Source organism: Sciurus carolinensis, chromosome 11, assembly GCF_902686445.1.
Source record: "Sciurus carolinensis chromosome 11, mSciCar1.2, whole genome shotgun sequence".
Taxonomy (NCBI): domain Eukaryota; kingdom Metazoa; phylum Chordata; class Mammalia; order Rodentia; family Sciuridae; genus Sciurus; species Sciurus carolinensis.
In genome coordinates this window covers 60,108,820-60,133,033 of record NC_062223.1, presented here as the reverse complement: position 1 = coordinate 60,133,033, position 24,214 = coordinate 60,108,820, and the positions used below count along the sequence as shown (strand labels likewise).

The window sequence follows — 24,214 nt, the reverse complement described above, 5'->3', positions numbered from 1 at the left end:
AAACCAAAGGACGAATGATATCGCTAATAAGTGGATGATGACACATAATGGGGGGTGGGAGGGGTTAGTGTTAGGGTTAGAGTTAGGTTTAGGGAGGGGGGCAAGAATGGAGGAAGGAAGGACTATATAGAGGGAATAGAGGGGCGGGAGGGGTGGGGGGGAAGGGAAAAAAATAACAGAATGAATCAAACAACATTACCCTATGTAAATTTATGATTACACAAATGGTATGCCTTTACGCCATGTACAAACAGAGAAACAACATGTATCCCATTTGTTTACAATAATAAAAAAAAAAAAAGAAAAGCAGATTGTAAAAGGACAAAGGTAGAAGTTGGAAGACTATTAAGGAATGAACACAACTGACTGTAGTTTTGTAGTGATGAAAAGTGGTCACATTCTAAATGTGATTTCAAGGTAGAACTGATAGGAAGTAGATTGTGGGATGTGAAAGATCTTTTACTTGAGAAGTCAGGATGACTTCAAAGTTGTGGTCACTGCAAATGAAAAGACATGGTGTTGTTTTCTAAGGAGAAATAACACCTTGGGCACGGCAGTTAAGTACATGCAATATCTCTATGCCTTCCTCAATTTTGCTCCAAACCTAAAACCTAAAATATAAAATCTTGCCAAGCACAGTGGTGCACACCTGTAATTCCAGTTACTTGGGAGGCTAAGGCAGGAGGATTACAAGTTTGAGGCCAGCCTGGGCAACTCAGCAAGATGCTATCTCAAAAATAAACAAATAAAATAAAAAGAGGTGAGGATGTATCTCAGGGGTAGATCCCTAGTTCTATCCCTAGTTCTAGGGGAGGGGAAAACACACACGCACGCACACACACACACACACACACACACACACACACACACCACACACACAAGACCAATGGATGAACAGATAGAAAGGGTATAAAGGAAAAAATTCAGTTTTGTGTATTTGAGATATTAATTAGACATTCATATGAAGATACTAAATAACAGGTATTTGAATCTAGAGTTGAGGAAAAAGGTCAAGGTTGGAGACAACAGCTTGATTTATTGTCAGGATAGGGATGTATCAAAGTCATCAAGGAGAGAAATGACAGCTATTACCCTCTAGATCCTCTAAATTCAGGATCTATCTTTAAATTCCCAACCAATTCATTTATGCCAGAGGACTTCTACATATAAAGAGTTCACAGTTTGGCATCTACCTATTCAATGTCAGTTCTCACAAAGCTCTTCCAAGGCAGTCCATACTCCTTACCAAGTAATTCACTGCCTAACCAAAAAAGAGTGACCAAACAACTTAAAAAAAAAAAAAAAAAAAATTCAAAGTGAAAAGATAATGTTTTGTCCTCTAGAAGGCAAAAGCATCCCCATTTAAATGATAGATGCTCACGTAAGGATAGAAAAATACTCACATCAGCACTTTTACTCCTTGGAAGGTTAACTGCTCTCTTTAGCTTCTTTACTGATTCCGTTATGCTAGGGCATTCTACTTTTAGAATCAGGAAGATAAAGAAATCACAAGGAAGAAACAAGTCAGAGTGAGACAGAGCAACCACTAGGAATGGTTAAACCAAGACAATATCCCACAGGCTGTGTTTCAAGATGGAAGAAATGATCAACTATCAAAAGTTACAGGAAGGAACAAGTTCTGGTGTTCTATTGCAGTAGGATGACTACAGTGAGTAATAATGTATTGTATATTTCAAAATAGTCACAAGAGGATTTTGAATGCTCTCATCACAAAGAAATGATAAATGTTTGAGCAAAACATGCTAATTATCCTAATTCGATATACAAAATGTATACATGTATTAAAATCTCATATTGTGTCCTCTAAGTATATAAAATTATTTACCAAGTAAAAATGAAATAAAAACATTTTTAAAAAGTGCACGCACACACATACACAACTAGAGAAAGATTGAGAAAAATAAAGAATAAGAACTTACTATTAAATTCCAGGATTATGTAAGTCCTTGATGACATTAATAGCTGTGGTTTCAAAGAAGTGCTAATAATGAAAGTGGGTTCCTAAGAGATTGGGAAAAGAAGAAATGGAAGCAGCAAAAACCAAATAACTTTCAGGAATTTTGCTCCATAGAAAATAAAAGTGGTGTGGTTAATGCTGGATTACGTGGATTTTTTGTGTCTTAAAATGGCTTAACTCTTTTCTTCTCCACCTGTAATGACTTTCTTGGGAATTTCAACTAGTCTACAGTTGCAAAATTTCATTTATATTCTGATGATTTCCAAGTTTATTATCTCCAGCCTGGATTCTCCTGCACTGAAATCCAGATTCATATTGACTAGCTAGTCAACTTGTTTGGATAAATAGTCATCTCAACCATAATACCCAAAACTGAGTTCTTGATCTTCCCTCAGTAACCTCTTTTCAGTTTACCATATGTCACTAAATGGCAACTGTAATTTCCAGTTACTCAGAAAATCTTGGGAGTTACCCTAAACTTTCTCTTCTCTTGCTTCATATGCAATCTGTGGGTAATCCTCCTAGCTAACTTCAAAACACACCCATTTTCATCAATTGTGCTATAGTCACCCTGATCCAAGCCATCATTACCTCTCCTGTGGTTAGCAAAACATCTTCTGAATGTATCCGTTTCCATTGTTGCCCCTCCCCCTCACTCTATTGCAGCTATGAGCATCTAGAAAACCTTGTACACTTGCACACTTCCTCCTAAGGCCTTTGTACTCACTGTTACTTCCTCCAACATCACTCCTCCCCAGATACTCAGAAAGCTTCTCCCTTCCCTTCCCCTGACAGTTTGCACTCAAATTCATCTTCTCAATGAATCTCTACTTTTTTTTTTTTTTTTTTTTCCTTTGGTAGGGGGTACTGGGGATTGAACTCAGGTGCACTAGATCACTGAGTCACATCCCCAGTCCTATTTTGTATTTTATTTAGAGTCAGGGTCTCACTGAGTTGCTTAGCACCTTACCTTTGCTGAGGCTGGCTTTGAACTCTCAATCCACCTACCTCAAGCCTCCAGATACACTGGGATTACAGGTGTGGGCCACCACACCCAGCTCTGACTACCTTTTTGAAATTACAATATTACCCACGTCCTATATTTTTCTCTGAAGCATTTACCTTCTGATATAACATATTTTGCTAATTTATTTTATTCTGTCTCTTCCAACTAGAATGTAAACTCTCTGAGGGCAGTGAGGCTTTTGGTTAACCTCCAGTATCTTCAGCACCTACAACATTGCCTCATAATGAGGAGATAGTAAATACTTAATAAATAAATACATTTATATACTGATAAGAATTTCCAGGAGCTAGAAATCTGGAAGTCACTACACTCTTCTCTTATGCTCTATCGCCCACCAAAAATTTTATCAATTTTACCTCACAAACATTGTTAATCAGTTCCTTCCTTTTCACTTTCACCACACTATTTTTTTTATTTTGGTAAAGTACCCAGGGGCACTTTACCACTGAAGCCACATCTCTCACACTTTTTAGTTTTTATTTTGAGACAGGGTCTCAAACTTGTAATCCTCCTCTCTTAGCCTCCTAGAATCACTACGATTACAGGTGTTTACTACCAATGCCTGACTCATGTTCATTATCTTTATACCTGGACTACTATACCGATCCTTACCAAGGAGTCTCCCTAACTACTGCTACCCTTAAATCAAACTTCCACAGTATGGCCACAGTGATTTCAGAGTTTAGGAATAAACAAATCATCCATCCACCTTACTCCCTACCCTTGGCTAAAAAAAACCCCACCTTAAATAGTTAGACCAGGGATCAGTCAACATTTTCTATACAATAAACAGTTTAGGCTTTGCAAGTCTCTAGTCCAACTACTTGAGTACAAATAAAAATGACAATAGACAATATGAACAAATCAGTATGGTTGTGTTTAAAAATATTATTTCCAGCTGCTGGACATGGTGGTACATGCCTGTAATCATAGAAACTTGGGAGGCTGAGGCATGGGAATCACAAGTTCAAGACCAGCTTGGGCGCAACTTAGAGGTCATGTCTCAAAATAAAAATGAAAAACAAACGGTGCAGGGGTTGAGGTTCAGAATGTAGCTTAGTAGAAGAGTATTGCCTAGCATATGCAAGACCCTGAATTCAATCCCTAGAACCACAAAAGAAAAACATTTTATAGAAAAAGAAAATGAACTAATTATGATCCTTTAACCTAGAGGATAAAGCAAAACTCCACCATGACAATTATAAGATGGTAACATATCTAGCTATTTTCTTTTCTTTTTGGGGGGAAATGGTGAGTACCAGGGATTAAACTCAGGGGCACTCAACCACTGAGCCACATCCCCAGCCCTATTTTGTATTTTATTTAGAGACAGGGTCTCACTGAGTTGCTTCGTGCCTCACTTTTGCTGAGGCTGGCTTTGAACTCACGATCCTCCTACCTCAGCCTCCTGAGTTGGCTAGAGTTATAGGCGTGCACCATGTGTTTGGCTACTTCTAATGTCAGCCCCCCACCTTCATTTCAGACTTGTATGCCATTTAAGTATCACATGTGTATGCTTTTGTTTACATGACCATTCCAAGTTTTTTTCTGACTAATTCATTCAAGAGTTGGTCCAGGTAACAACCCTTCTAAGAAGCCTTCCCTAAATTCTCAAATTGGTAAGGTAACCTTTCTTGATCTCCCAAAGAACCCTGATTCATACCTCTATGTTAATATTTATGAAACTCTATTGAAATTTTGAGCACACACCTACAATCAAGTCAGAGAGTGTAGTTCAGTGGCAGAATGCCCCCGGTACCTCAAAAAAAGAGAGGAAGGGAGGGAGGGAGGGAGGGGGGGAGAGGGAGAGAGAAAGAGAGAGAGAGAGAGAGAGAGAGAGAGAGAGAGAGATTTGTTTAAATCCTCCACAATTAGTTTTTAAGTTCCCAATTTGTAGGAATTAGGTCATTTTCATAAGTAAATAAATGCTTTTTGAATTGAAGTGAAGGTTTCAGTAATAAAGCTGAAATAAAATGAGGGTTAACATTTTGACTCAAGCATTACTGAGAATCACTGTTAATAAAATGGGTGAGAAAAAAGACCACACATTGACAACAAGAATATAATTTAAAATGTCAATCCAATGCCAATAATAGCATTTAAGAGACAACAGAAACAAGAATCAACAGAAACAAATCATTATCATAAAATGTGAATTAAAACTTACTTCAATTTTAAGAGCCAGTTCTACTTGATTGTGATAGGAATCCAAGAGTTCTTCAACTGAGTGTCTGAAACAAAGAATGGTTGTTGTGGGCAGAAGAATATTATACACAAAAATGATTGCTTTAATAATCAAAATAGATGTATTCACATCGAAAATAAAGCTTGAAAACCTGAAAGTAATGCTTTAGATGCTATACCTTGTCATGACTTCTTTATAAGGTTTTTCTATTTGATATAGGTATTTGTTCAAATCCACAGGTGCTTCATCATCTTCTGCCTGAACAAATATACATAAATGAATGTTTACCAAAAAACAATTCTTTTGTCTTTTTATTGTCAAATTTAATATGGTTAAATGTATGTATGAAGTCTTGAAATTAACCTTTCAGAACTGAAGATAAAATACTAGCCAAGTTAAATATTTATAATTGACTCAAAGTGGGTCAAATATTGTGAAAAATATTTATTTTTTTTAAGCAGAAAATATAGATGCATCTAAGTCTAGTTTCTGATACATAAATAAATCTTAAATGAGGGTGGGACCAGAAGGGAAAGAGATCATCTGAATTCCTGCTTTATTTTTTCTGATGATAATCAAGATTTCTTCCCATTCCTCTGACCCCCCACAAAAAAATTCTTCTGCCATTCCACATTATGCGAAGAATATTATTTCTTAAGAAACTGAAAAGCCAGGCAGCGCATGCCTGTAATTCCAAGTACTCAGAAGGCTGAGACAGGAGAATCACAAGTTCAAAGTCAGCCTAGGCAACTTGGTGAGACCTTGTCTGGAAGTAAAATATAAGGGCTAAGGATGTAGTTCAATGGTAGAGTGTCCCTGGGTTCAATTTCCAGTATTGCAAGAAAAAAGTTTTTTGAAGAAACTCAAAAGACAAGTTACTAATGACTGCCAAAATCTACTGAACTTTTTGAAATAGTTTCTACCCAGTTGAAATAAATTTTACCTAACACAGGAGCAAAATCATGGAAAAGAAAACAAAGGGGAAAAAAAAAAGTAGAAATGATGGAATTTTTCTATCCATAATTCTATTAAATAAAGAATAATTCTCTTCAGAGATTAAAAATTTGCTTATAAGTTCACCAAAGGTTTACTTAGTAAAATGAAAGTGGATTTTACAAAGTGAACTTTACTACTTTATAATGGCTAAATTTCATGCTGGGTGCGATGACGCATACCTATAATCTCGACTTCAATCTAAACCTTCAATCTGAACCTTTAAAACAGAGAATTCATTTGCATTTCATGAGAAATAATTCCTTTTTATCAATCTGATGTAGAAGTCAATATGGATCTTCTTTTCTCCAACCTGTATTTAGTATTAAAAAATCTTTCTAGCTGGGTGTGATGGCACACACCTGTAATCCCAGAGACTCTGGAGGCTGAGACAGGAAGAGTGTAAGTTTGAGGCTAGCCTTAGCAACTTAGCAAAACCCACCTCAAAGTAAAAATTTAAAAAGGCTAGGGATGTAATTCAGTGGTAAAGTATCCCTGGGTTAACTCCCCAATACCAAAAAGAAAACAAAACCAAAAAAAAAAAAAAAGCAAGCCTTTCTTCCCCATCTCATTTCTTCTTGACTGACCCTAACATTTTCACTATTGTATAAAACTACTACAAATAGCACTTTTAATTTCTTCACTTTGATTTTCAAATATGCCTCTAACTCTGAAAAGAATGCTACGTAAAATTTCTACAATTTAAAATGTCCCCCCATCTACACATGTACACTTACAGTTCGGGCCAGATTCTTGCACATTGCACTGAAGGTCAAGAGTTGTAATTTAATCTCCGTGTCCCATTTTCGACAGTTTTGAATATGTTCATGACTTCCAAGGCAATGATTACTGTTAAAATATATTAATTATTCACCAGTATTATTCCATTCAAATCAGAAGTTATACAGGTGAAGGTAAAATTTATAAATTGCATCTGCATCAGAAATCAAAGAGAATGATAAAATACAGAGATAGTTTAACAAGTGTGAGCACTTAACCAGAGGGATTATTCTATATGAGAAAAGTCAGAGTGAAGAAGAAAGAAGATGAAGAAGGGAATAAGTAAAACAGGGTCAGAATGTTTTTAGAACCTAGGACAATGAAATCTGCAAAGCAACTAGACTAAATACTAAGTATAACAAATTACCTGATTAAAATAAAAGATACATATGGTAATTATTTCAGGAAACTAAAATGAAATAATACCTGAATATTGTACACAAAGAATCATGCATACTACAAAAGGTAAACAGTCTATAAGGATGTGACTATTGACTCTGTATAGAAATAGTCAAGATAGTCACTTATTAACCAATTGCCCCATAATGCTTCCTGCATAAGAGTGCAAGCTTCTTAAGAGAATACAGTGTCATACTTATCTCTGAAATCCCACCACAGTCTTAGATATGACACCTTAGTATATCTCAACACAGGTTTATTATTCAATGAATCAATTCAATAGTATCCACTGTATTTTTGGTCTGTCAGCTTTTCTTATTTAAGCCAATAAAAATAAAATTTCCAAAGACATTACACAGTAATTAAACTTACTTCTGTAGCACCTCCTCTTGACCACAAACTTTCAGAACATAGCTGCCAACATCTACTTGATTCAAGTCATCATGTACCCAGCAAAGGGCTTGCATTATAACGATTTCTACAGTAGAACTCACTGTAAAAAAGTTAGTCATTATTTTCATTTTGCTCATTTACCTCTAAGTATACATTTATTCAAGATCATATTACTTACAATCTAAGACAGACAGCACTAAACAATAAATATAAATGCAAGTCACTAATAAAGGACACGTATATAATTAAAAATTTCCTTATACCCACACTGAGAGTAAAAGGAGCAAAATTAAATTTAATAATCCCTTTTATTTAACCTAATAAATCCAAAATATCATTTCAGCATATTATCAATTTTTAAAAATTACAAGACATTTCACATAATTGTTTCAAACAAAGGCTCTAAACTCCTGTCTGTATTTTGGATTTATACCATGTGTCAATCCAGGTTAGGCACATTTCAAGTGCCCAGCAGATATATGTGGCTAGTGGTTGCTGTGATGGAAAGTGGAGGCCTAACCTGTGATTACCATATCCTTACTACACACTTATTCAAATAGGATTACATTCAGCAGCGTTCAGCAGTTTTAAAACAAATTATAAAGAAAAAGTATCACCATATGAAATGTTTCACATCTGCCTGATAAATTTTCCAATGAGAATTAAAATATAGCAAGTAGGCAGAATTATTTGATTATCATTCTTGGTATAAAAACCAAAAAACAAAAAACAAAAAAGAAATTGCAACACACTAAAAATGAAAGCTTTTAAAGTAACATGTTTCTATACAGAACTCCTCCTATGTTCAACTTAAAAAAGATAATGAGTAATTCAAAGTTCATAAAAATTAATGGCTTGGCAGAAAAGACCTCTAAACATAATAACCTCTAAGATAACAATGACATTTTTGAATAGACAAACGTATGGTATATTTCCACTATGATACGGTTATGTAACCTAACAGGAATTGTCAATGTAAATGTGCACATTTATGACTAACCAAGTAGTTATTTGGAATACTTTTTTGAGATTAGTCAGATTTTGATAAGTCAGAATTTGATAGAAATCAGAACGTGCTATCAATGCTAACTCATGCGTATTTCAATCCAAGTTACTATTGACCTTTTCTTTTAATTTTAACATTAATTCCTACTCCATTCCTAGACTTACATGTCCCAGATCAAAATGTTAGGTATGCTTAAAAAGAGTAATTCTTCCTTCAGAAACTAAAAAACATTACCTTATAGTTGACTAACATTTTTCTGTTTCACATATATATTTTTTCAAAGGACTTTCCAAGGTGCAAAGACAGTATCCGAAATTGGACATATTCCTACTTATAACATTAAAGAAAAAAATGGCCTAATTTTTAGATCAAAGTACTATGGAAATTTGGATCTGTTGGAATCCCATTATTATGAATGATAAATAAATTGAAAGAAAACAGAAGTAGGATTAAAAATTATAACAAAAATAATATATTGATAAAAAATTAATTTAAAAAAACTGTAGCAAAAAAATTCCTACACACCTTGGGGAACACAACTCTAGAAGAAATACTCATACTAAGTTTGGAAGGAAAAATTAAAACCAAAGGAGAATTATCTTCTCCTTAGATTAGCAAGATATCTGGGACTTCAATTTCACTGACAGCTCTTTATACACAAGCATTTTTCTTGCCATACTATGGAGATGGGGGAGATCGACTATAATTTTTTATCTAATTCTTTTGGGCCTTGATCAAAAACTACTGATTATAAAGGGTCATTCCACCTTTTTTCAGAGAAACATGTAGTAATAAAAGTAACCTGTTTTCCCATTAGTCCTAACCAGAAAACTATCCAAATGCAGCTCAGCCTTTTGAAAAGGACACCTAATGATAAAAGTTGGTTATTAAAAAATAACAACAGTGATATTTTAAACATTTTCCTCTTAAACAAGCAAAACATAATGCTTGGGGAACTGCAAACCTACCATCGCATGTAAACGTAACTGGTAGTTGAAATCCTTCAATTTCAATGGAGACCTTCACACTAGCATTTTCTCCACAAATGTTTCTTTGCACTGTGACCGGACTTAACAAATAGCCTGGATTTGTGCAGTGATTGGTATATGGAAATTTGGTCTTCAATCTGTTCACAAGAAAGAAGATATTAAATTCTTTCTGGAAAAAGTTGAATTTGAAAGCCCTGAACAAACTTTACATGCATACAGCCACTCAAATCTGTGTCACTGTTCAACTCCAGAGCAACTTGTGAGAATGGCAATGAATGCATTCCTGTCAAAACCAGCATTTGTCTTTTCAATAGAAGGAACCCAAGGAAAAGGTAGAGATTAGTTACTGCCAGGATATCTTTGATAACACTAATAACACTACCCAGGCATACACCTGTAAACTGGTATTAAGGTTTTCTGCTTCTGATTCTTTTGCTGCATAATTACACAAAATGGTACATATTTAATGAATTATTGATAATAATACAGACATCAGAGCCTTAAAGTTGTAATGGCCAGAGGGATAAAAAGTTTGCTGTCATTTTAAACCTTGCCTTCAGGATATTTTTTTCTATTAACACTGTGGTTGCTAGACAAGGAAAAAGCAATGTGTTTTTACACTGCTACAAGGGTTTTTACATTGCTAATAGGCCTTTATTCCTTCCAAATAATTTCTAAAAGTCAAGGAATTAAAAGAATTGCAGGAAAGTGGTATATGGGTCACCTCCAGAGAGCAGTTCTGTTATCAAGACAAAGGAGGAAAAGAAATAAGCCTTATGACCCACAAAAAAAGCCAGGTACGATTTGACAACTTCTTTAAACTCCTGGGCTTCATTAAACTGACTTTTTCTGGAGGTTAGAAGACAGGTTCTAGTCCTTCATCTGTTTTTCTTTTTCTCTCTCCATTTTTTCTACTTACCAATTTTCTTTTTGTGGATGTGGGGATTGAGCCGAGGGCGTTATGTATGCTAGAGATGCATTCTACCACTGAGCTACACCCTCAGCCCTCATCTGTTTTTGATAGGGCTATAAATGGAATGAATGCCAGAAAATATTATGTTTGTTTCTGTAGAGATTAAAATATCAAGTCATAGGTGTAAAATAAAGCAGTTTGAGATGACAGGAATAAAGATTCTAGAGAGGTAGCAAGTGTAACTTAGTACAAAACCTTTGAGTCAGACCACCTGATTTGAATTCTGATTTTACTATTGATTAGCTGTGTAAATTAAGGCAAGTTACTGAGTCCCCTGGAACATCATTTCTTCCTATACAAATGGGATAAAAACTACCACTTACCTCATAGGGTTGTTGTGACAATATGTTAATAAAGTTTATGAAGCACTTAGTGCCTAGTACATAAGTATTATAAGCTGCTTATCAAATAAAAAAGTGAATGAATAAATCTGGTTTCTGCTTTATGATCTTAAGCAACACAAATGATGTAATATTTAAAAAGAAACAATAAAATTTAATATAATAAACTTAAATTGATATTGGAATTGCACCTTCAGATACATTACTTTTCGATTTATGATAGCTGCCAAGCTTATCCATTTGCAACACAATGGCAAGACCTTCACAGGATCCAGCCTACGAGTCTTAATATTTCTCACATACTTGGTCTTTTCTTGTTTTCTACAGCTTATAAAACTGATTCACCAACTCATAAAATTAATACACAAAATGGTTGAGAATTTTGTCTACATGGAAGGCTTTGATTTTCAGAAATTCTAAAAATGACGAAAGGAAAAACAAATTCCGTATAATAGTTAAGAAAGCAAGAATTCATTAGAAAAATTAAAGTGAAAAAAGGTGCATTCAATGACCTTAGCCTTGTTTGGGTGTAAAAATCTTTCATTTCCCCCATCTTAAATTGAGTCCTTTATTTTACACAACAATGTGAATGTAACAAATGTCAAGTTAAATTGGTAAAGTTTATGCTATTTATAGTTAACCTTCAAGAAGAAATTCTGTTCAAAAGAGTCCTTTCTGTATCTGCTTGACACCATGGAAGAGATCAAGTCCAGAAAATACAGTATTTTCTTTTTCTTATTATTTTTATAATATTGGCAATTTCTCCTATTTTCACGGTTTGCTTCAGAAACATAAGCATCAACAAAACCCAAGATGTAAGAGTTCTTAAACTTGTTTTTTTTGCCTTTGTTTTTGCCTTGTTTGTAACTAAATTTTCGTCATTGTTTTATTATTGTTTTGAGATAATGTCATGTTAAATCTCCCAGACTGGCCTCCAACTCCCAATCCTCCTGCCACAGCCTCCCCAGTAGCTGGAGATTATAGGTGGGCACTGTGGTGCCCAGCTGAACTACACTGTTAAGTATATAAAATTATTAAATTAGCAATTGCTACCTGAGTACATTATTAATTTTAAATATATTGGACCAGAAAATGTACTTTTATGGCCACTATAAGTCGTACACAGCAGTCTGATGTTCTTAAGTAACTACCAATAAAATATTTTTTAACTTTAGTTTTTAATTTCTCTAAATTTTCCATTTCCCTTTCACCCAAAGAAAAGGCTGGGGTTTTACAGTTCAGGAAACTTAATATCTCTATGTGTGAAACCCTTAACAGCTTACTGTCCTACTGTCTGCTTAATCAAGTTAAAATTCTGTTTGGGCAGCCATGTCATGCAAAATCAGAAAGCCAGGAGATGAGAGAAAGAAAAAGAGATTTAGATAGTTTTCATTGAATTAACACTATTTTATTGAAAAGCCCGCATTGTTTAGAATAAAAAATTAAAATTAAAAAAGTTAATCATTATTTTCATTTTGCTCATTTACCTCTAAGTATACATTTATTCAAGATCATATTACTTACAATCTAAGACAGACAGCACTAAACAATAAATATAAATGCAAGTCACTAATAAAGGACACGTATATAATTAAAAATTTCCTTATACCCACACTGAGAGTAAAAGGAGCAAAATTAAATTTAATAATCCCTTTTATTTAACCTAATAAATCCAAAATATCATTTCAGCATATTATCAATTTTTAAAAATTACAAGACATTTCACATAATTGTTTCAAACAAAGGCTCTAAACTCCTGTCTGTATTTTGGATTTATACCATGTGTCAATCCAGGTTAGGCACATTTCAAGTGCCCAGCAGATATATGTGGCTAGTGGTTGCTGTGATGGAAAGTGGAGGCCTAACCTGTGATTACCATATCCTTACTACACACTTATTCAAATAGGATTACGTTCAGCAGCGTTCAGCAGTTTTAAAACAAATTATAAAGAAAAAGTATCACCATATGAAATGTTTCACATCTGCCTGATAAATTTTCCAATGAGAATTAAAATATAGCAAGTAGGCAGAATTATTTGATTATCATTCTTGGTATAAAAACCAAAAAACAAAAAAACAAAAATACAAAAACATACAGGAAGTCCTTAGAATAAGACATTTTTGTAGAAATATAAATATTAGATCTGAACTATATATTAAGAAAAGAGACTAGAAAGATGACAGATGGGTGTAGCATGTAGTTTCTCATTTTGCCCTAAAGGATCACAAATGAAGTACCAAAAATTTCTGGTATTTAGCATTCTTATAATAAATTTCTTTAGGCATAGTGATACATACACACCTGCAATCCTAGAGGCTTGGGAGGTTAAAAAAAGGAGAATCTATTTCGAGCTCAAGGTTACTCTCTGCAATTTAGACCCAGTCCCAAAATAAAAAACAAAAGGGCTGGGGATGTAGCTCAGTGGTAAAGTTATCATGCATTAAATTCCCAGTACCAAAATTAGAAAGAAAATAGAAATTTCTTTGGGCCAATAACTAGTAGATACAGTAGACTTTGTCAAAAGTCTAAAATGTGAAAGAAAAGAAAACAAGAAATAAAAGTTAAAAAAACACAGTATTAATTAAACATCGTCTTGAATTAAAGTGTTATGCATTTTAAACTGAAAGAGACCGTAGAGATACTCTAATTCTTTAATTTCACTGATGAAAAACATCAAGACAAAAATAAAAATGAAAACCTCAAGGTCTAGAATTGACACTAAGTTCTTAAGTCTATTGTATAGTAATCTCAAATGTAAACTAATACCATCCTGATAGTCTGACATTCATAGCTGAATTAAGTGATTAAATGAATATTTTTAGGCAATTTTGAAAAGCAGGAACCAGGGGTTAGGAGTGTAGTTCAGTGCTTGAACCCCATAATTTAAAAAAAAGGAAAGCACTGACTCTCTAACATCATAAATACTTGTTTTTAAAATTCATTGGAAAATGAGCATACTAGAAAAAAACAGTCACAAATCTCTTCAAGGGACATTTATTCCCATGGTCACAAGGGAACATGAAAAGTTCTCAGAACATGGCTTCAAAAACACCTTCTTACTGCTCTGATAAATAGTTGTTGAATTCATATTCTACTAATGCAAATAAGTTACAAAAAGAATTAATTCTCTCTTTAGTACATCTGGGGTTCCACATTACACAAGCCACTGTGTGTATATGTGTAAATAAAAATACAGAGGTGCCCCTTATCCCCAGTTTCAATTATTTACAGTCAATTACAGCCTGAAAATATTAAATAGAAAATTCAAAAAGTAAACAATAAGCTTCAAACTGCATGCTGTTCTGAATTGTATTGTGAAACTTCTTGGGTATCCCGATCCATCCTGCACAGGATATGAATTATCCCTTTTGACCAACATGCTATCCTCCTATCAGTCACTAGCCACTTAAACATCTTGGTTATCAGATCAATTGTCAAGCTATCACAGTGCTTATTTTCAAGTAACCTTTGTTTTACCTCAATGCTGGATTTTTTTTTTTTTTTTTAATTTAAGACAGGGTCTACCTAAATTGCTAAGGGTTAGATTAAATTTGCAATCCTGCCTCAGTCTCCAAATTGCTGGTATTACAAGCATGTGTCACCACACCCAGCTTATGCTGGGAATTTGGATACACAAAAAAGAAGTAAAGTGCTTCCTATAAGCAAAAAGGTAAAAACAGTAAGGGGAGAATAAATTCTATGCTGAGGTTGATCTATACTAGCTTATTGTTGTCACTCACTTACTCTGCCTAATTGATGAATTAGATTTTAGCATAGGTATGTATAGATAGGAAAAAAACAGTAATAGGGTTTGGTACTATCCAGTTTCAGGTATCCACTGGGGTCTTGGAATGTATCCATCACTTAAAGGGGGGACTATTGTAATGGCTCTAATATTCAAATAAGGAGAAAAAAGCAGATCACATAGGGCCTAATGTTTCAATTTGTAGTTTAAATGTAGCTAGTTAACATAGTTTATCACTAGGTAAAAATAGAACAGATTATTTTCAAACCATTAAGGTAAAGGATTTTTTCTAAGCCATTAATCAAAATGATGTATATATACAAAAATGATCTGGGAACAACAAATCCTGCTACACTTAGAGCAGAACACACTAAGAAAAATTAAAATGCTGGATTCAGAATAAATCCCCCAGAGGTGATCTACTTTCTCTCCTTTAGATAGCACATTTTATCCCCTTGGCCTCAAAGTTTGTGGTTCCACTCTTGTATTCTGTGGGATTTTTTTCTGACTGACTGCTGAGAGAACTCCTTTCCCTCTCTGCTAGCAAGACTATTACAATCCCAGCTACTCAGGAGGCTGAGGCAGAAGGATGGCAAGTTTGAGGCCGCCTGAGGAACATCCTGTCTCAAAATAAAATAAAAAGGGGAGTCAGAGGAAGATGGCAGAGTAGAGGAGGTTGCTTTCCACAAGTTGCTCTCTGGTGTGAGAATAAGAAAGCAAATAAACATGTTATCACTGAGGTGGGCATTATACTGGACTCTCAGAGCAGCTTGGGGATTCAGAAGGTTGGACACAACCTTCTAAAATAAAAGAAGAAGAAAAAAATAAATAAATAAATTTAAAAAAATTTAAAAATTAAAAAAATAAATAAATAAAAGAAGAAAGCCCTTGCTAGCACTGATCCACCGAGGTGGGGGGAGCAGGGAGAGGGACAAAGAGAACCCGCACTTCAGGTAGCACCATGTGGCATGTCTTGGTATGAAGAAATCAGAAATCATAGACACTGGTGGACTGATCTGGAGGGCGTGCTACATTGTACCTCATGTGGGAAAGATGCCACTCATCTACCTGCTGTCCGTGGAGAGCCTAGGCAGGAGTCATCTTGCTGTAGTGCTATGGTTGGGTTGGAAAAACAGACCTGGCAGATGCCCACCACAGGACTCAGAATGTCCCTAAGAGACCAGGAGAAAAGCAGGCATGGACAGTGTTTTACCCAGGGGAACAAGAGTCATAGAGACCTGCGAGATCCCGTGGGTCCCTCCTCCCGGTTGTGTCTGGCAGCTCATAGGACCAGCTGGGGGCAGGCCGAGAATTTGATTGGGCAATGGGAATGACTGTGTGCTTGGGAACTGAGCACCAGAGGCCAAGAAGGGTGGTCTTGCAGGTGGCGGAGGGGACAAAGGATTGGCTCATATGCAGCAGGAGCAGCAGTCTCCCAGGGTGGCTCGACCTGGTGGCCAGGCTCTGAAGTTGTACTGATTTAAAATCTCCAGTCATTGAACGATTTACCTGGGGCATACCTAGACCTAAACCCAGCCTTCAGAAGCTCCACCTACTGGAACTTGCTCACAGAACTCTACAGTGACCCCAGCTGAGAGGGGAGCAAACAACACTCTCCAACAAGCAACCTGATGAGTAACACAAAAAGAGGAAGGATTTGACCTACTGTGGCCACTACTCTTGTGCAGAGTACACACCTCAAGAAGAAAGGGGGAAAAATATGTTTGTGAACAGACAATGAATACTTTTTTTTTCATTGACAAAGTTTGACTACTGCAATGGAAACAATTCCTTAATTTTTCATCAGGAAACTTTTAAAAATTTTTTTATTTAATTTAATTTTTTTCTTTCTTCTTTTCTTTCTTTTTGATTGTATGCTGAATGGTTCATGGACATTTATACATATACATATTTGCCTCTCTTTTCTCATTTCTAGCATTTTGAATGTCATTATTTTTCATGACTGTCTTTTAAGGACTAAGGTTTTTGATTAGTATATTTGGTTTGGTTTTGTATTGTTTTTCATTTGATTAGTTCTCTTGATTCCCTCTTTTGCTAATAGCCAAATGCTACTGTTCTTCCACTCTTCCTTTAATTTTTACTTCTACTGTAATGTATAAAGCTGCTCCCCCGCCCACCAGGTACAGCCATTTTGCCCACCTCCCGACCACTTGTCAATCTGTGAACATCCTAGCTAGCTATTGGTTCATCAGTCAGCTTGCAAGTATCCTTCTCCCATATTGGTCCCCTGTTAGCCCGGCAGAATTCAACTGTTTTACTGTAGCTACCCTGCCATCTTTTTTCCATTCTTCTGTCTGTCCTACACACTTTTCTCTATCCTCCTGGCTTTCCACTCTCTCTAGCACATGCCCTTTCTTTTCCTTTCTCTTTTCCTCTCATTTTCTCTTACCCTGCGGGGAGACACTGTTTGCTTAATAAATTCCCTTATGTGATTTCCTGTGTCCAGCATGGTTCTGTGGAAATTCCTTACATCTATTTTCTCTCATCATTCCTCATAATCATCACATCCCACATCTTTTCTACATTCACCCTGTTCATTTTTTTGAAATTGCAAACCCTTTTGTAAATTTGCTGTTTTAACTGTTGGCAATTGCTTATCATACCATTTCTATTTATTGTGCCAATTAACATTGTAGATATCATAGTAGGAACTGTTTAATGCTATATAGTTTGTATTGGTTGTTGTTATTATTTGTCTCTCCCTAAACTGTGAGGTACCAGAAACATTCTGATTCAACTGGTCTGCATGGTAAAAAACGAAGGAGTAAAATCAGAAAGAAAAGTACAGGAAGCAAAAGATCACTTCAATAAAGAGACAGAGATTCTGAAAAAGAACCAAACAGAAATCCTTGATATGAAGGAATCAATAAACCAAATTTAAAACTCAATGGAAAACATCTTCAACAGACTAGACCACCAGGAAAATACAATTTCAGGCAATGAAAACAACATATATAATCTTGAAAACAAAGAGAGTTGACCATGGAGAAAAGATGTTAAGAGGCCATGAACAGAATTTTCAAGAAATATTGGATAACCTGAAAAGGCCAAATTTAAGATTCACCAGGATAGATGAAGGTTCTGAAACACAAACTAAAGAAATGTACAAGTTTTTCAATGAATTAAAATCTGAAAATTTCCCAAACCTTAAGAATGAAATGGAAAATCAAATATAGGAGCTTACAGGACTCCAAATATACAAAATTACAACAGACCCACACCAAGGTACATTATTATGAAAATGCCTAACATACAGAATTAATACAATTTTAAAAGCTGCTAGAGAAAATGGGCAGGTCACATAGAGGTAAACCAATTCTGATGTCAATTGATTTCTCAACTCAAACCCTATAAGTTAGGAGGTCTTGGGATAATATATACCAAGCAATGAAAGAAAAGTGATGCCAGTCAAGAATACTATGCCCAGCAAAATTAAGTTTCAGAAGATGAACAAAAGTAAAAAGAATTAACAACTAGAAATCCTGTACTACAAAATATACTCAATAAAATATTTAATGAAGAAATGAAAAATAAAAATGAAAACCAGCATAAGGAGAACTACACAAGAAGAACAGTCAATCAAAGGAGACAATAATTCAAATTTAAAACTAGAAATAAATCAAAATGACAGGGAATAAAAATCATCTCTCAATAGTAACATTTAATATAAATGGCCTAAACTCATCAATCAAAAGACACGACTGGCAGACTGGATTAAAAAACAAGACCCAAGAAGATGCTATCTCCAAAAGACTTGCTTCATTGGCAAAGACATCCACAGACTCAAGGTTTTGAAAAGATAGGAAAAAATGAATCAGCCACATGGATCTCATAAAAAAGCAGGGGTTTCTATTCTCATATCAGATAAGGCAGACTTCACATCAAAGTTAATTAGAAGGAACAAAGAAGGTCATTTCATACAGCTTAAAGGAATTACACATCAACAAGACATAACAATTGCAAATATTTATGCCCCAAACGATGGAGTATCTTTGTACACCAAACACACTCTGTTCAATATCAAGAATCAAATAGACCACAGCACAATAATACTGTATAACTTTAACATGCCTCTTTCATAACTAGATAGACCTTCAAAAACTTCAGAAGCTATCAAATTTAAAAAATACAATAATTTAGACTTGGGGCTGGAGTTGTGGCTCAGTGGTAGAGGGCTTGCCTGGCATGCGTGAGGCACTGGGTTCGATTCTCAGCACCACATGTAAATAAAATAATAATAAAGGTCTATCAACATCTAAAAATTTTTTTAAATTGAAAAAAAAAATTTAGACTTAACAGACAAATATGGAATGAAATGACTGAATACGCTTTCTTCTCAGCAGCACATGCATCTTTTTGTAAAAGAGACCACATCTTGGGCCACAAAGCAACTCTTAACAAATACAAAAAAAAAAAAAAAAAAAAAACCAAATACTTTGCATTCTATCAGATCATAATGGAATTAAATTGGAAATTGGATAAAAAAAAATACAAGCTACTCTAACACCTGCAGACTAAATAATATACTACTGAATGATGAATATATGGCAGAAGAAATCAGGGATGAAAAAACAAAAATACAAAAATATAGGTAAATGAGAAGAATGATACAACACATCAAAATCCCTGGGACAGTGTGAAGAAAGTTCTAAGAAGAAAGTTGATACATTGAGCTCATTCATGAAAAGAATTAGAAGATCCCAAATAAAAAAATCTAACATCTCAAGGACCTGGGGGGCGGGGGGGAGGGGGGGGCGGGAATCAACACCAAAATCAGAAGACAGGAAATAATTAAAATCAGAACTGAAATCAATGAAATTGAAATTAAAAAAATAAATTTTAAAAAATGCAACAAAACACTGCATCTTTGAAAAAAATAAACAAAATTGATAAACCCTTAACCAAGATAACCAAAAGAAAGAGGGAAAAATCTCAAATTATTAAATTTGTGATAAAAAAGAAAATATCACTACAGATACTACTAAAATTGAGGATAATCAGAAACTATTTTGAAAATTTACACTCCAATAAATCAGAAAATCTTGAAGATATCAATAAACTTCAAGAGACATAAGAAACACCCCAACTGAATCAGAAGGGCATCAGAAGAACAGATCAATTTTAAGCAATGAAACTGAAGTTGCCATCAAAAGCCTACCAATAAAGAAAGGCCCAGGACCGAACAGGATTCTCAGCAGAATTCTATCAGATCTTTAATGAAGAATTAACACCAATCTTCCTCAAATTATTTCATGAAACAGAAATGGAGGGAACCCTTCCAAACTCATTTTATTAAGTTAGTATCACCCAGATACCAAAACTACATAAAGACACATCAAGGAAAGAAAACTTCAGACCAATATCATGGATGAACATAGATGCAAAAATTCTTAATATGGCAAATCACATACAAAAACATATTAAAAAGATAGTGCACCATGATCAAGTGTGTTCATCCCAGGGAAGCAAGGTTGGTGCAACATCCAAATATCAATAAATGTAATTCATCACATCAATAGATTAAATACAAGAATCACATGACTATCTCAAAAGATGCAGAAAAAGCATTTGATCAGAAATATAGCATCCATTCATGTTCAAAATACTAGAAAAACTAGGGATAGTAGGAACATACCTCAACATTGGAAGAGCCAAATATGTTAAACCCAAGGCCAGTATCATTCTAAATGGAGAAACAGTGAAAGCATACCAAGAAGTGGGAACAAGACACTTTCACCACTTGTACTCAACAGTCCTTGAAACTCTGGTCACAGCAATTACATAGAAGAAAGAAATTAAAGGAAAACAAACAAACTCAAACTATTCCTATTTGCTGATGACATGATTTTATTTTTGGAAGAATCAAAAACTCCAGCAGACAAGTTCTAGAACTCATAAATGAATTCAGCAAAGAAACAGGATAAAAAATTAACACCCATAAAATCAATTGCATGCCTATAAATCAGTAATGAATCAGCTGCAAGAGAAATTAGGAGAACTATCCCATTAACAATAGCCTCAAAAAAAAAAAAATTGGGGAATCAATCTAACAAGAGGTGCAAGGCTTCTTCAGTGAAAACTACAAAACACTAAAGAAATTAAAGAAGCTGTGATTGGAGGGAGGGCAAGAGCTGGCGAGGAGGAGGGGAGAAAAGGGACCCTATTGCTGTGGTGAGCCAAGGAGTGCACACTAGGAGAGGGTTCAGCTGCACCACCCAGCATGTGGGGTGGGAGCAGTGCATGGAGGGGGCGGGGCAAGATGTGAACCCCGTGGGGCCGCCAGGAGCTGGGGTCAGGGATGGGGGTCTGCGCCTTGCCCTGAATGTCCTGTGGAGGGCAGGTGAGGCAGAGACTCTGCTTTGGTTTTTCACACCACGTGGCTCCGATGGGCAGGATATTAAGCTCAATCAAGATGACAACCTCCTAAAACACTTCACGGCAGAACCTATGGGGGAAAAGCCAGTGGGGATCCTGGCTGGGATTGGTGAAGTTCCGGGCAAGAAGCTGGAGGAAAGGGGCTTTGACAAGGCAGATGTCATCCTTGGTCAGTTTCTGGTGCTAAAGAAAGATGAAGACCTCTTCCAGGATTGGCTGAAGGTCACACATGGCACCAATGCCAAGCAGGCCCAGGACTGCTTTGGGTGCCTTCCAGAACGGTGTGAAGCCTTCTGGTGATGTTCTCTGGGGAGCCCTCAATCCCCAGCCCCATTATCAAGTTAAGTTAGTTCAAACTGGGTTTCTAGCACTTGTAACACAAGTTCTGACAAATATATTGATATAAGAAAATACGCTTAGCCAGGGGCAAAGGAGACCTATCTTTGTACTGACTACAGGAGAAAAACCTTTGTTAGGATACTTCTAGGAGTCTAAATTTTCTCATCTACAAAGAATGCAATATTGGACAGATTTATGATCAAGAGTCCAGTAGAGTGGCACATGCCTATAATCCCAGCTATAAGGCTGAGGCAGGAGGATCACAAGTTCAAAGGTAGTGATTTTGCAAGACTGTCCCAAAATAAGGAATAAAAAGGGTTGGGGATGTAGTTCAGTGGTTAATTTCCCCTGGATTCTGTTAGGGCAATTCAGGGCCGCCGGATGGGGGCAGGGCAACAAACAGCTTGCGCATGTGCATAAAAACAGGGTAGCCAGCGTATGTCCAAAAGAGCAACCGGTCAGGCGCTGACAAATGACCCCAGCCAATCCCAGGAGGATACCGAGTCCTCAAGCTTCCCCTCCCCACCCTACCCCCCAATCCCAGGTTGTAAAAATACCGCCCCATTAGGGCCACGTGCAACTTCTCAGGCCCAGCACCCTGGTGGACCTGTGAACCTGCTAGCCTGAGCTGTCCAAATAAAGTTTTTCTTTTTGATTCACATCTCGCCTGTCTGTTCTGCGGTTACCATCGTCTAATGGGGTTACCCCAGTCTGACCTTACAGATTCAATCCCCAGGATCACCAAAAAAAAAAAAAATTGAGAAAATATTTTAGAATTGCTTTTTGTGTGTGTGTGTGTGGTAGTAACTGGGGATTGAAGTCAGGTCTTCACACATGCTAGACAACAAACCTACCACTGGGTACATCTGCAGACTTTTTATTCTTTTTCAGTTTGTTTTGTTTTTAGTTGTAAATGGACACAATTCCTTTATTTATTTATGTGGTGCTGAGGATTGAACCCAGTGTCTCATGCATGTGAGGCAAGTGCTCTACCACTAAGGTACAACCCCAGCCTTATTTTTTATTTTGAGACATTGTCTCACTAAGTTGCCCAGGCTGGCCTTCAACTTGTGATCCTCTTGCCTCAGTCTTCCCACTAGCTGGGATTACAAGTGTATGCCACCATGACTCCTCAGAATTGCATTTTTCTAATCTTCAGAAAATATATTTGTCCTTCTAATCTTGCCTGTTATAAATAAATAACACTACCTCTTAAGTAGGATAGTATTTTGTATGCTAGAAAGTTTATGGGAAAATTAAATCTCTCTTAAAATAAAAGTAGGCACTTCTAAGTGTACCAAAATTTATGTGTAAGCCATAGTTTCACTAGTTAAGAGAGGATCAGAAATTTATTCGTGGGGCTGTGAGTATAGCTCAGTGGTAGAGCACTTGCCTACATAAGGCTTCAGGTTTGATCCTTAGCACCACAATTTAAAAAGGAGAAGAGGAAGGGAAGGATGGAAAAGAATGGAAGAAGAAAGAAGAAATTACCCAAACTTCAATTTTTCTTCTAAACATTCAGAAATCTTGGGCTGGGAATACAGCTCTGTGTTAGAGAGCTTCCCTAATGTAAGGCCATGGATTCGATCCTGGCACCACAGAAAAATAAAAAGCAGAAATGTAACAAGTAAAGATATAGGTTAGTCCACATGGAAATACATCAATCATCTGACAAACTCAAAATTTAGCCAGATGAAGAACGTAATTGCTAAAATTTTAGAATTATTAGCACTAAGATGGTTCTCAAGTTATTATTTTAAATGAACATTTAAAGTATCTGTGATTTACAAAGAAAAGTCCTTACTTTGTAATGGATTGACAAAAAGCTGCCACCTCCTCATTCTGTACTTCAATTTCTTGTAGAAGTGAACTTCCAGTTGACAACTAGTGGTCCCATTTGGGTCTTTCTGTAATTAAAAAAGTGTTTTTATTTTAAAAGTGAAAGATCTCTAAAAGCTATACAGAATAGCATACCACAAACATTTTTATGAAAATATACACAACTTATAGAGGTAAAATAAATCAGCAGCATAAAGTTTTAAATTATGGATTCCTATCGTTGTAAAAGCAGTACTAAGTAAGTTCATTGGTTTTACTTGTTCAAGAGTAGAAACATGCTGTATTGATTAGTAAAAATGGAATGCTAAAGATCTTTTTTCTCAAAGTGTTCCTGAAATGAACACTTCAGTAAATTAACAGCAAAATGAAATTAAAGGACTACCTTCGGTTTTAAGACAATGAAGAGATCAAACCTAGTAGAGTCTCCACTAATACACCAGGAATTCTGTATATTTAACTTAGGACCCAATTCCAAGAGAATGAGTTTTAGGAGCAAATTAATGGGAATTTTCTATATTAATAAAATTATATAAACATCCTGACAGCCCTTCAAAAGTTAAGTCAAAATCTGTTTGCAGTGTTTAGGGAGATCAATTTATCACTCAAAAATAGTCAAATAGGAGAATCCATTTAAAGGTGTTTTTATGCCACATAAAAATACTTGTTTTGGCACAAATTTCAAGGGTAGATTTCCTTTAAAACTAAAATACAAACATTCTCACTTCAAAATGAAATGAATGCACAAGGGTCTCAGTTCGAATCCCCAGCGTCTCAGAGGGGAAAAAATAAATAAAATGAAAGAGAACAAAATGTATAAATTTCAAGAGTTG

General features: G+C 35.6%; 1 protein-coding gene across 1 annotated transcript in view; it reads right to left on the bottom strand.

Annotated features, from left to right (window-relative positions):
- The window catches only part of Pik3c2a (phosphatidylinositol-4-phosphate 3-kinase catalytic subunit type 2 alpha), a 123,012-nt gene that overhangs the window by 57,343 nt on the left and 41,455 nt on the right, over positions 1-24,214 (bottom strand). Inside the window, 7 exon segments of the mRNA XM_047516643.1 lie at positions 5,173-5,236; positions 5,369-5,448; positions 6,921-7,032; positions 7,735-7,855; positions 9,730-9,887; positions 23,350-23,431; positions 23,434-23,452. Of these exon segments, the coding sequence (XP_047372599.1) occupies positions 5,173-5,236; positions 5,369-5,448; positions 6,921-7,032; positions 7,735-7,855; positions 9,730-9,887; positions 23,350-23,431; positions 23,434-23,452 (636 nt within the window).